General features: G+C 44.2%; 1 protein-coding gene across 2 annotated transcripts in view; it reads right to left on the bottom strand.

The window, feature by feature from the left end:
• SCLT1 (sodium channel and clathrin linker 1) overlaps positions 1-14,622 on the bottom strand; it is a 148,568-nt gene that overhangs the window by 121,628 nt on the left and 12,318 nt on the right. For both annotated transcript variants that reach the window (XM_066573748.1, XM_066573749.1), the window contains exon 2: positions 7,428-7,474. In XM_066573748.1, the coding sequence (XP_066429845.1) occupies positions 7,428-7,464 (37 nt within the window). In that variant the 5' untranslated portion in view covers positions 7,465-7,474. The remainder of the gene's footprint in view (positions 1-7,427; positions 7,475-14,622) is intronic.

The raw sequence follows: 14,622 nt of genomic DNA, 5'->3' as shown, positions 1-14,622 counted from the left end.
GAATATTTAAATCTGTTTTTCCTCCAGATCAAAAACAGGTGATAAGTTAGTGGTGATAATTGATGGGCATGTTAATTTTAGATTTCTATCCCAGAAAAGTGCCCGAGGTCCGTTGGGACCAGAAGGGAGGCCTTCATATTAACACACAGAGGTCTCCTTGTGTCCCCGAAAATAGGGGGGGGGGGGGGGGGGGGATCTGCGACAGCTGAGCTGCTATAAAATATTTTTTCAGGTTAGGGACCGACAATCCCACGACTCTTATGATAATACATTAATTTTTGTTTGATCCTGGGTCTTTTGTTCCCCCAGATAAATTGGGAAATTGAGCTCTGCATCTCAGACGAGGCAGGATTGTCATTTTAACCGAATTGATGCGACCTATCCATGAGAGCGTAGGCTGACTCCATTTCTTCATTTCTGTCTTCAGGGAAGCAAATAAAGGGGGGTAGGTCCATTTATAAAGTGTATCAAGCGAGTAAGCCTAACACCCAGATAGGTAATATATTGTGGGCAAGCCTTAAGCCCAAAATTAATCTCTATGAGTTTCTGAGTATATGGGGGGGTATTGTAAAATAGGTCTTCTGTTTTGTCCATGTTGACTATTAGGCCTGAGACTTTCGCGAATGAATCTAGGATTGCTATTAGGTTTGGTAGAAAGGTGAGGGGCCTGGATAGTGTGAGGTGAATAGGCAGCCCAGCCGTGTTCCTCTTTGTACAGAAATTTTATTGATTGACGAACAGGGCAATTTTAGTTCTGATGAGGGGGTTGAGTAAAGGGAACGTAGCGCTGTGACGAAGCCTCCCTGCATACCTGCCTTCGCTAAAACTGTGAAAAGGTAGTCCCAGGGAGAGGCTGTCAAAAGTCTTTTCAATGTCAAGGGCTACAGTCACTAGCGGGGTTCTGTTTATTGTTGAGACATGTATGAGGTTGAGGACTTTTCTAATGTTGCTGGGGCCTGACGGGTGGGGATAAAACCAACCTGATCTTTATGGATCAGCGAGGGAAGAAAAATGTTTAAACGGTTGGCAAAAATACTGGTCAGGATTTAGTAGTCTAGATTTAGAAGCGAAATTGGTCTATAATTTTTGAGCGAGGTGTGGTGCTCGTTTAATTTGTTTGCTAGTTTGAAATAAACCAACTGGGTCCACTGAAGGCCCCTCTCTGCCTGGAAGGTGTACAAGAGATTAATCTGTAGTTTTATGTCTCTAATATTTTTAGTCAAAGCTATATTAGGACATTGTTGGTTGGCTATTTCTAGGAGGGCAAGGTGCCTCTCCAAGGCCAGTAGGGCCTGAGTTTTTTCCCTCTTCTTAATGGAGGCTACCCGGGAGATTTGGCACCTCATGTAGGCTTTATGCGAAAGCCACAGCCACACCGGTTGTGTGTCTCCATTGTCGTTTGTTGCCCAAAATGTTGCTAATTGATCCAAAATCTGGGCGAAGGTTACAGGGCCTTTGAGCAGGGACTCGTTAAGTCTCCATCTCCTACGTATAATCTGCGGGAACTGACCCACAAAATGAGTTAGAACAATATCATGATCCGACCAGACACAAGGTATGTGCCTAGTCTGTGCGAGAGTGGGGAGTAGATGAGTGGACACCAGCGCCCAATTGATACGAGAATATGATTTGTGAGGGGCCGAGAAGAAGGTGTATCCCCTACGTGGGCCGTGAACTTCCCTCCAACAATCTGCCAATGCCAAATCCTTCAGCGTGGCAGTTATCGATGCTCTTTGATTTGGACTCCTTTTATCTGTGCCGTGAGAAGAGTGGTCCAGAGAGGGAGAGAGGACCATATAGAAATCTCCCAACCAATAAATGGAGGCCCGAGGCAGTTTCCTAAGCGTTTTGGAAACCTAGGAGAATAATTTGAAGGGGTTATTAACCGGAGCATAGGAGTTCACCAGAATCAGCTTCTGGTCGTGTAAAAAGCCTTGCAGAATAATAAATCTACCCAGAGAGTCCGTTTCCACGTTATCGATTGGGAGGGGTAATGAATTATGCAAGAGGATAGAAACGCTTTGATGTTTTTTGGCTGCTACAGATGAGTAAGTCCGCAAATATTGGGGATGAAAGTATCTAGGGGCCGAGAAGGAGGAGAAATGCGTCTCCTGAAGACATAATATCGGGCTTAGTTTTGAGGTATTGGATGAATGCTTTCTTTCTTTTGAGAAGGGAGTTAAATCCTTTAATAATGTGTGATATTATGGTGACCATTGCGAAGAGGGGAGAGGGGGCCGAGTTAAGCTAAGAATCTGCCGTGGGGTTTGAGGATCTTCGGAATGATGAGCAATATGTATACTGCATGTGGCGATATAATTAGACAGGAAAAGGAAAGACTTATACAATAAAGAAAAAATTTACATATTATCAAACAGAATTGGGTTCCAGAACCCAACGAATCTCAAACTGAGTACTCCTCTAAACATGTAGAGGGGGAGCACTTGAAGTCTGGAGGGGTGTGAGCATCAAGTTTCTCTGATCTGTCCCAGAACATATGGTTAGCATATAATAACAGAAACGAGTAACCTTAATGTTATTAGGAAAACCACCTGACTGAAGCAAAGAAGGCTAGAAGCCACTATGGTTGTGAGGTTCCGCATCTATCCGAATGAGGCCTGGGCTTCATCCAGAACGGTGTCCTGCAAGCCTATTGCCTCAAGTACTACTGAGGTTAACTGTGGGCGCCTCGGGTCCTCACACAGACAAACACCAAACCACACAAATCTAGTATCCGGGCTGGCGTGGGCAGTGGCCCTGTCCAGCTATGAAAAGGTGCTAAGTTTTTGGACGAGTGCCTCCTGTTTGTCACACTTGAGGGCTTGGTAATAGTAACCCAAATCAGGGACCCAGCTCTCTTCACCTTCTGCGCCCTGTCAGCCCAGAGTCCTGCTGAAGTGAGTTCAGGACTAAGAGGACCTAAGAGATTCTCTCTGGCATCACCAAATGTCAGCAGGGGAAGGGGGGGGGGGTTATCTCAGCCTCTTATATACAGCAAAGGCGATTCCTGTTGTCTTCACCCCTCCTGCCCTGAGGGCCTGTTAAACCTTGTGGCGATAGTAGTCGAGAGAGCCAAGCGCTCCCCTGCTTAAAGGTGTTGCTAGGCCACCTCTCGCAGTGCCAGTTCGCTGGCTCGCTATTCATGGCCGTCCTTGCTCTAAAATGGCAGCCGATCGGTCCGGGGAGCTCTCTCTCCTGAGACTCCATACCCGAGTGCAGCTCCGGCACCGATCTTGTGATCTGCTGTGGTTCGGGGGGGGAGGGGGGGGGTGACACTGTGCTCCTTAAGTCAGTGCTGGTAATTAGGCCGGTGGTCGATTATGTCCCATTACGCTGCAAAGCCCCGCGGACGGCGCCGCCGTCCTCCTCGGGGGGTGGGTGGGGCTCCAGTGTTAATCTCGGAGGTCCCCAGTACCTCGGTCGGCCTGCAGGCTCTGAGGATCCCCGCTCCGGGGCTGCTGGAGCAGGGTCTAGACGCCTAGGCAATCTGTGTGGGGGATCCTCTGGGTGTGGGTTTACCCATCCAAGACACGGGCGGTTGCAGCGGAGCTAGGCCGGGACTCTGATCTCCTCCGTGCAGCAGCGGTGACCGTCAAAGGCGCTCTCCAGGAACCAGGCAGTTGTTGCAGCACGGCACGGACAGCTTTGTTTAAAAAATGCCTGCTGTAAACCCCGATTTAGCCCAAAAAGTCAGGGTGTAATGGCGGAGCTGAGTAGTGAGCATCCTCTCCCTGTGCCTCAGCTATGGCTTTTTTAACGAATGAAATAGATAATTTCAAAAAACCCCTTCCATATGATTTAAAGTGTCCCACACCAACGTAGTATAGTGACTAGGAAAAATAACCGCAAAGAAAAGTTTTAACTGGTCAGGAATCCTGTCTGAGGGATAACCAGAAAAAGTACTCTCTACTTCCTGACAGATTGGGGAGTAGGGGATTTCAACGTTATCCAGACATGGGGGTGATTAGATACCCCTCGGGGTAAGTACTACACCGTCTCTATCATGGAATAAATGATGAAGGCAATCCTAAAATGTGGTTATTGTGGCTAAGAGTATGTCTAGGAGCAGTACGACAGGAGAACTATCTAGCAGAAGGATGATATTCTCGCCATAAATCCAATGATCCAAGAGTTATGGGACAGGAATTAATATCATGTAGGACCCCCACTAGCTCAGCAACGTTACTAGCAGACAGAAGATGTCTAGGGATGTTGAGCCATGCCTCCTGGATAGCCACCCACAGCTGTTTGGTGCTTGTAGGTATAGGATCTCGGATGCGATTAGACCTCTACACCACATCTTATAAATGCTTGTTTGGGCTCATGTTGGGCAAATGTACAGGCCACACCATTTGTAGAAACTCCATGGAATGCTCCTTGAACCAATTCTGGAAAACTTGAACCGAATAGTATGGTGCATTATTATGCTGGAATAATTCATTATTATTGGGGTACACAAAGTGCCTGAAGGGCTGCAAATGGTCACCAAGCAGTGAAATGTAGCAGGAACTGGGCAATGACGTATTTAGGTGGACCAGTAGACCTAACTCATGCCATGAGAACCCACCCCACAACAGTATAGAACCGTTATCAACCTTTTGTCTACGTCAAAACCCTACCATCAGCCCAAAACAATTGGTACCATGACTCATCGGTCGATGCCACATGTTCCCAGTCCTCTAGGGTCCAGTTAGAAACCTCACAAGCCCAAGTGAGGTGCTGTGTCCGGTGTCATAGTGCTAACAGAGGCACTCTTGAGTTTTCTGCTTCCATATCCTATGGAACCTAAAGAATGGTGCATTAACCTGCAGGATATGCACGTGGGCTCTCCTGCAATGAATGTGGATGTAATTTCTGCCAGTCTCTTGTCTGTTTGCACAGCCAATTCTAGTCAGAAGAGGCTGATAGTGATCATTAAGCACCCTGGCTACTACACTGTAGGTAGTAGTGCCTTCAATAACGTTTCCCGATGCACATGTGACACTGTCCGCACAATTTTGAAAATGTAATGTCCTATGTTTCTCGCACCCACTATCATGCCGCGTTTGAACTTTGATAACGCAAATCGCCTTGCCAGTGTTAAACCTCATTCACAAGAGAACACCTTACAAATTATACAGGTGTGGGCATTCCAAAGACATCACCTAAGGTAAGTCCACTACATAATCAATTTACATACTGCTATCCCTATTGGTATGTCAGTGTATTGCGAAACTGGGTACAAAAAAAATTCCCAGCTCCCAGCAAGGTCTTGCCATCCTTAAAGCATGCCTAACATTTCAGACTAAGCTAATAGGTGCGTGTAAAAGAGAAATAACGCTGTGTCTGGCTGTTATATGACTTGTATCCTGCATTTTCCCCATTTGCCACTCTGCAGGGTGTATATCGGATTCTCAATCCTCTCAGGGCTGGTGGGAGGAGCTCGGCTGCTGTACTGTGTTCTATAGATTGTGTCAGAGAACTGTAGATTCTGGTCTATAAATGTAACACAAAGGCATAAAATCATTATGTATGTCAGTGTATAGCAAGACAGTTGCTATTGGGGTACATATTATTATGCTTTGCTTCCTGGGCACCCTTTCAGAGTGTCTGGTGATTCACTGGGGTAGTGGATAGTTTCGAGTGATTGTAATTTACATTTCCTTCCTTTATATTGACCATTGCTTGAGCGCTCTCCTACCCATTTGCTTCCTCTAGTGTACAACAAGAGTGAGCAGTGCAGATGTGATTTCTGTGGTAAAAACACAGTAAACAGTCACTAACTACTAGCATGCAGGCAGTCTCTGTGTGAATCTCTCCTCCCCATTCCCTTCGTTTTGTTCTCTATACAATTCAATGAGCCATAGAATTTTTATTTTTTGTCAACATAACTGTATGAGGGTTTGCTTTTTCCTGGTCTGAGTTTTAGTTTTCAATGGCACAGGTACAAACAATAATTCACAGATACATGTAGAAAGGCATAATGCCATATGTGCAAAGTAACACAGGAGCAAAATATGGATGAACAACTACTCACACACCTATCATGTATTGGGGGTGGCTGCTTAGTATTATACTGACACAGAGATAAGGCTTTTATAGGGAACCCCTTATGTATATTATAGGATTACCAGATTACGATAACAGAAAACAGCTGACCCCAAACTCTTCCAAGCACAGGATTGCTATGCCAGTATTAGACTAGGCCTCCATGTTTTTACAGTGGCTAAGCCCAAGGCCCCTCAGTGACCACCGTAAAAAAAAAAAGTATGGCAGGTTAAAAGGAGAGTATGAGCTTTACTGTTATGTTGTCCCATAAACGGAAGTCTAAGGCTGGGGTCACACGGGGCGGATTCCCGACGGAAATCTCGCGGTTTGGCCGCAGCAAAAACCGCAAGATTTCCGCCGGGAGAAGCGCCGCGGAAAAACCCGCGGCAGCTTTGAAGCGGCCCGGCCACTCGCTCTTCCGCTGCGGCCGGCGCTCCCATAGAGGAGAGCGCGGCCGCAACGGAAAGAAAAAAGAATGGACATGCTGCGGTCGGCAAAGCCGCGCCGCAGCCGCAGTTTCGGCCGGATTAACCACAGCTGATTGGCCGTCCTGTGTGGACGAGATTTCTGAGAAATCTTATCCACATGGCTGGCTAACCTCGAGATTAGCGGCCGCAGGCGGATCTGCAGCGTGGAAATTCCGTCCGGAATTTACGCGGCAAATCCGCCCTGTGTGAACCCCCCCTTAGTTCTTCATTCTGCATTTTATACAATGTTTTGTAACAAAGACATAGATATTTTCCATACAGATTTTTAACAAGTTAGTACTTTCCCACCTTAAAAGTGTTTTTTGGGACTTAAAAGCATTAAAAGGGCTTAAACCTGAAGGTTGCAAGTTCGATCCCCGCATGATTCAGGTAGCCGGCTCAAGGGTGACTCAGCCTTCGATCCTTCCGAGGTCGGTAAAATGAGAACCCAGCTTGGTGGGGGATAATAAGTAATAATTACCTGAAAGTGCTGCGGAATAAGTTGGCGCTATACAAATACCAAGATTTATTTTACTTTTATTTTATTTAAAATAAAAATTGAATACTCACCTCTGCCCGCGGCTCACTGTCCAGAGCTGCAGCCCCAGCACCCGTTACACGGAACCCGGAAAAAGCAGCGGGCGGCCTTTGTGCTGTTCAAAGTCTATGCGACCACTCAGCCACTCACAGGCTTCAATGGTGATTCTTCTATGGGTGCTGAAGCCTGTGAATGGCTGATTGGTTACATGCACAATGAACGGCACATGACTGCCCATCACGTCTTCTGGATTCACTAGGGCTGCAGCGCTTCACTTTCATTAGTGTGCAATGTCACAGGGCTATGCCGTGATCTGTGACCGAGTGACCTGTGTCATGGCCAAAGTGTTTGTGTAGTGTTAGTGTAAATGTCACTAAATATTAACAGTTTCTCACCTTGCTCTCGAAGGAACTCCGTTTCTACATTCGCCATTTCACTGCTCCTAAAAACACAAAGCAGATCGATAAGATTAGCACCTAAATAATGCAGAAAAGACTTTTGATTATAATAGTTATGAAAAATAAAATGACTCCGTGAAGGCAATGACCGTTCGTTACGTAAACGATGATCCAAAAAACGGAATCGATTAGGAATAAAAAGAGCTTAGCTTATTGTTAGAAATAAGTTAAGAGAAACCACTATAAAACAAATACCTATTACTATCCAATGTTCTTGCCACAGCTCCAGGCACTATAATAACAGCTACCACAATCTCTAATTACAGCCTACACCAAGTGTGTCACACTCAGTACTATTCTAACCTCCCCAAGCCTTGCCTCCGCTACGTGTTAATATTTACAGAGCGCTTCCATGACATTTCTATTTCTATAAGGATGCAATTAGAAAACACTATAATAACTAGGAGCGTAATGCCTGGAGACAAGCCAACACCCCACCCCAGGAGAGGATATCAGGAGTATTCCCTGCGTAGTATGAGAGCACCAGCTCTTATTCTCATGATCCATTGTGTCATCTGTATAAAGAAATACTACCCTATCAATTTATACAGACGATCAACAAGGGCGATCAGCCAAAAATTACCTCTCCTCCAGAACGAATTACATTCTGGTCTACAAAGAAATGGCTGCCGTTTAGCTACTGGAAACTACTTCAGCGGTAGCCATGTACCGTAGCTTTCTGGCTGCTGCACTGGACATAAAAACACCTCTAAGTTTTATAGCCAGCAATATACTGTGTGATATTATCATTCCATGCAACCATAGGTCTGGTAATAGCACCACTCCTCTGGTCTGGAGAAACAAAGATGACCGCACCACTGCTCTGACTGCCTGATGCACGCTGTGCATTAGTATGCACCATTAGTCTTAGGAACTACATCTGTTTGATAAACTAGTGCTATCCACAATGAAAAAGCTGAAAACGGCAGATGGAGCAGGAGCGCACTGAAGTGAAGACGCAGGTACTCTTTCAGAGAAGGGAGTATTGATCCCAGAGGAAGATTTTCAAATATGTTCTCATAAAAAACAAATAGATCAGAATTCGCTATACCCACCACAGGCATGGGATGAAAATAGACATTTCACTAAAATCTTCGCACAGCAAGGCCGGGCTCACACAGGCGTAAGCATAAAACGCTGCAGGGCTCCTGCAGCGTTGTACAGCTGTGAACCCAGCAGTGATCCAGAGTACAGCCACGTATGGCGGCGAAATTGTACTGTGCATGACCATGTACCCACACAGGTGGTCATGCGCAGTATACCTGGTTTTATATTTGTTTATATTTCCCACGCCATCGCTTAGGGATGGCACATATACGGGTATAGAAGCGAGACTAGAGAACAATCTCCCGTATAAACGCATTCTATTTTGTGCTTGCGGATTCCGCAATTCCGGCACCCTATTAAGAACAGAACTGCATAAGGCAATGTAATTGATTGTCTGCAATCTACCGTGTATCACACAGGCATACAGAGCCTGCATAATACGCCTTAGGCCAGATTCACACTGCCATGTTTGCGTGCAATATCTGTGTGCGCAGTACACAGTGAAAAGGACCCATTGATTCCAATGGGTTTTCCTGAGCATTTCAAGCAAAAAAAACAACCAAAAACTCAGCACACTCTAATTTTCTTGCGCTCACTCTGCCTTGCAAAAGTCCTCCAAATCTGTCAGGTTGCAAGGGCTTCTCCTGTGTAGCGCCCTCTTCAGGTCAACCCAAGATCTTCAATAGGATTCAGATCTGGGCTCTGGCTGGGACATTCCAAAACTTTGATCTTCTTCTGGTGAAGCCATCCTTCCGGTAATTTGGAGGTAAGCTTTGGCTCGTTGTTGTGTTGAAAGGTTGAAATTCCTCTTCATCTTTTTAGCAGAAGCCTGAAGGTTTTGTGCCATAAGCAACACCTCTGTGAAGTCAGCACCCCATCTTTCAAAAAAGTTATTTTTTTTATGAGTTCTGGATGCACCCCAAAGAGTTCTAGAGTTCCCTATTAATTTTTAAAATAGTTCTAGCGAATTAGGCAAAAAAAACACAAATGTATCTCTGCGGTGCTAACTTCCAAAAATGATATTAATAAATCAGCGAGAACTTGGTAAATATGGGTATTAGAGCTTCGAGCATTAAGAGTTTTCTTCAGAACTCTTGAGGTGCTACCCAGAACTCTTATAAAATCGCGGGATTTCCCCCCAAAATTTTTTACACATAATAACTGAAATTTTTTTGATCTGGCATCTAAAAATCAGCGAGCACTTTATAAATATTGGTTCTAGAGCTTAGAGCATTCAGAGTTTTCTTCAGAACTCTTGAGGTGCTACCCAGAACTCTTATAAAATCGCAGGATTTCCCCCAAAATTATTTACACATAATAACTGAAATTTTTTTGATCCGGCATTTGAAAATCAGCGAGAACTTTGTAAATATTGGTTCTACAGCTTCGAGCATTCAGAGTTTTCTTCAGAACTCTTGAGGTGCTACCCAGAACTCTTATAAAATCGCAGGATTTCCCAAAAAATTATTTACACATAATAACTGTAATATTTGGAGCCGGCATCTAAAAATCAGCGAGAACTTTGTAAATACTGTTTCTAGAGCTTGAAGCATTCAGAGTTTTCTTCAGAACTCTTGAGGTGCTACCCAGAACTCTTATAAAATCGCAGGATTTCCCCAAATTTTTTTTTACACATAACTGAAATTTTTTTGATCCGGCATTTGAAAATCAGCGAGAACTTTGTAAATATTGGTTCTAGAGCTTCGAGCATTCAGAGTTTTCTTCAGAACTCTTGAGGTGCTACCCAGAACTCTTATAAAATCGCAGGATTTCCCCCAAAATTATTTACACATAATAACTGAAATTTTTGGAGACGGCATCTAAAAATCAGCGAGAACTTTGTAAATATTGGTTCTACAGCTTCGAGCATTCAGAGTTTTCTTCAGAACTCTTGAGGTGCTACCCAGAACTCTTATAAAATCACGGGATTTCCCCAAAATTTTTTACACATAACTGAAATTTTTGGATGCAGCATTTGAAAATCAGCGAGAACTTTGTAAATATTGGTTCTAGAGTTTCGAGCATTAAGAGTTTTCTTCAGAACTCTTGAGGTGCTACCCAGAACTCTTATAAAATCGCAGGATTTCCCCAAAAATTATTTACACATAATAACTGAAATTTTTGGATCCGGCATCTAAAAATCAGCGAGAACTTTGTAAATACTGTTTCTAGAGCTTCAAGCATTCAGAGTTTTCTTCAGAACTCTTGAGGTGCTACCCAGAACTCTTATAAAATCGCAGGATTTCCCCAAAATTTTTTTTTTTACACATAACTGAAATTTTTCTGATCCGGCATCTAAAAGTCAGTGAGAACTTTATAAATATTGGTTCTAGAGCTTCGAGCATTAACCCCTTAGTGACGAAGCCTGTTTGCGCCTTAGTGACGGAGCCAAATTTTGGAAATCTGACATGCGTCGTTCAACGTGGCATAACTCCGTAAAGGCTTTACATATCCCAGTGATTCTGACATTGTTTTTTCGCCACATGTTGTACTTCATTTAGATTGTAAAAAGAGACCGATATAATTTGTGTATATTTATTAAAAGTACCAATATTGGAAACATTTTGAAAAAATTGTCATTTTTTCACATTTTCAACCGTAATATCTCAAATATGTCCAAACATACTGTACAAATTTTTGATAAGATACATATTTCCATCTGTTTACTTTATTCTGAATGCACACTTGAAAAACTTTTGTGTTTTTTTTAACCATTTAGAGGACGTACAAATTTAACATTACTTTTCAGCATTTTGAGGAGCACTTTGTTTTCCTGCACCAAGCCAAGTTTGCAGAGGCTCATAAGTGTCAGAATAATAGATACACCCACAAATGACCCCATTTTAAAAACTACACCCCTTAGTGTATTCACTGAGGGGTGTCATGAGTATTTTGACCCCACCAGTTCTTTTCAGGAATTAGTTCAATTTAGGGGACAAAAAATAAAATTTCATATTTTTGCAAATATGTCATTTTAAAGACATATTTTTTTTCCTATAGAGCCCATGAAAATGAGGATTTACACACCAAAATGGATACCCCCGTTTCTCCCGTGTTCAGAAACATACCCATTGTGGCCCTAATCTTATGTCTGGATGCATAACGGGAGCCAAAATGAAAGGAGTAGTCGGTGTCTTTCAGAACATAAATTTTGCTTGAAGGCGTTTTAGGCCCCATAGCACTTTTGTAGAGCTCTTGAGTGGCCAAAACCAAAGAGAACCCCCACAAGTGACCCCATTTTGAAAACTAGACCCCTTAACGAATTTATCTAGGGGTGTACTGACCCTTTTGACCCCACAGTTTTTGAATGAATTCAAGCCAAGCAAAAGGAAAAAATTGTGATTTTCATTTTTTTGTCAATTCTGTCATTTTAAAAACAGCTTTTTTTGTACAGCACACGCATGAATGAAGCCTTTCATCCCAAAATGGATACCCCTGTTTCTCCCGTGTTCAGAGACATACCCATTGTGGCCCTAATCTTATGTCTGGATGCACAATGGGGCCCAAAACAAAAGGAGTAGTCGGTGGCTTTAAGAACATAGATTTTCCTTGAAGGAGTTTTAGGCCCATAGCACTTTTGTAGAGCTCTTGAGCGGCCAAAATCAAAGAGAACCCCCACAAGTGACCCCATTTTGAAAACTAGACCCCTTAATGAATTTATCTAGGGGTGTACTGCCCATTTTGAGCCCACAGTTTTTGAATGAATTGAAGCAAAGCAAAAGGAAAAAATTGTGATTTTCGTTTTTTTGGCAATTCTGTCGTTTTAAAAACTGCTTTTTTGGTACAGCACACACATGAATGAAGACTTGCACCCCAAAGTGGATACCCCTGTTTGTCCCGTGTTCAGAGACATACCCATTGTGGCCCTAATCTTTTGTCTGGATGCACAACGGGGCGCAACATGAAAGGAGTAGTCGGTGGCTTTCAGAACAGAAATTTAGCATGAAGGTGATTTAGACCCCATTGCACACTTGTAGAGCCCTTGAGCGGCCAAAACGACAGAGAACCCCCACAAATGATCCCATTTTGAAAACTAGACCCTTAACAAATTAATCTAGGGGTGTACTGTGTATTTTTACCCTACAATTTTTGAATAAATCTAAGCAAAGCAGTAGGAAAAAAAATACAATTTTCATCTTTTTGGCAGTTGTATCAATTTAAAAACTGTTTTTTTTGTACAGCACACATATAAATGAAGACTTTCACCCCAAAATGGATACCCCTGTTTGTCCCATGTTCAGAACCATACCCCTTGTGGCCCTAATCTAACTAAAGGACGCATGGCTAGGCCTATAATGGAAGGAGCACCCGTTGGATTTTAGGGTACAACGGAATAAATTCCAGGCCCCATTGCCCACATAGAGTCATTGAGCGTCCAAAACTATAAAGACCCCCACAAATATCCCCATTTTAAAAACTAGACCCCTTAACGAATTCATCTAGGGGTGTATTGCGTATTTTGACCACACAGTATTTGAATAAATTTCAGCAAAGCAGAAGAAAAAAATTACAATTTTCATTTTTTTGGCAATTTTGTCAATTTAAAAACTTTTTTTTTTGTACAGTTTACATAGGAATGAAGACGTTCACCCCCAAATGGATACCCCCGTTTGTCCCGTGTTCAAAAACATACCCATTGTGGCCCTAATCTACTTACAGGAAACATGGCTAGGCCTATAATGGAGGGAACACCCGTTGGCTTGCAGGGCATAACTGAATAAATCCCAGGCCCCATTGCTCATTTGTACGGAATAAAAATTGACTCCCTAAAATCCCCCCCCCCCCTCCGCGCCCTTTTCGGCGTTCCCCAAATCTTAGATAAAAGTAATAATGTGAACTGTGTAGTATTTCCAAAGACGGGTAATTATGGAGGCTGGTTGGGATGAGCACATGGGGCAATAAAACCGGGTATCCCCCCTCCTCTCATGCTTTTTGGGAGTCATTTTTTGACCTCAGCGGTGGGGATGGGGTGTAAAAAGTGGCGCTCTGTGAGTCTCCGTAAGCTTGATGAGGTGCGGCGGTCTCACACAGAAGGCGCTCAACAAGGTGCTCCTGGAACTGCATGAAGGCGGGCGTTCCCGGGGCTTCTTGTAAATTGCGTATTACAGGTAGCGGTCTGAATAACGCCGGGCTCAGGCAGCCGTATGGGGAATCCGCTTGTGGAGGCCCGAAGCGGATCCCGGCTGTGAGCCCGGCTGTGACCCTGTGTACGGCCGCGTAATGTACTGCGCATAACTGCGTACTCACACAGGCGGTCATGCGCAGTACACTTTTTTTTTTGTTGTTTGTATTTCCCGCACCGTTGCTTAGCGATGACGCAGGTACCCGCAGCCCGTATACAACGTAGTTGCGTATGGGCAGCGGGTATATCCGCGACTATGGAGCACAATAGGCTCTATGTTGCGGATATCCGCGGTAAAATAGAACCTGCTGCGTTCTCTTTTCTGCAAGTGGATTACGCAATTCCAACCCGCTAATGTGAGCGGAATTGTGTAATCCAATGCGATTGATCTGCGTATTACCGCGGATCAGACGCATGCGGAATCCGTAATTCCTATCCGGTCATGTGAGACCGGCCAAAGGTAGATCGCTACCATTTTTTCACGTGACTGGGGACTGCTCAACGAGGCCACCAGTCACTGCTCCGGGCTCTCGGTGACCGTTGGTCGCCGAGAGCAAGGAGATATTAAGTTTCCTGGGCTCCCCGACTCCTGCGCATGTGTGCGGTGTTTTGCCAGCGGTCGCATGCGCAGAATACGGGAAAGTTCACGGAAGAAGATTGCGTCGGGGTGTAAATATGGAGACCTCCGGTAAAAATTTTTATCTCCTCTCACCGATCGCATCAGTGAGGGGAGATGAAGCTTCACCTTTTTTTAACTTTTACGTGATCGCCATTATTCTTTGGATAACAGCGAACACGTGATCAGGAACAGCTCACCGCGGCTCTCCGTGAAATCTCCAGGCTCTCGGCTAAGTTTTGTAGCCAGGAGCAGGGAGATTTTAAAAAACCACGGCTTTTGCGCATGCGCCTGCCACATTGGTGACGGGCGCGTGCGCAGAAACTGGGGTGAGGTCCACGGATAAA

This window comes from Eleutherodactylus coqui, chromosome 7 (assembly GCF_035609145.1).
Source record: "Eleutherodactylus coqui strain aEleCoq1 chromosome 7, aEleCoq1.hap1, whole genome shotgun sequence".
Lineage (NCBI taxonomy): Eukaryota > Metazoa > Chordata > Amphibia > Anura > Eleutherodactylidae > Eleutherodactylus > Eleutherodactylus coqui.
This window is presented reverse-complemented; position numbering and strand designations above follow the sequence as displayed.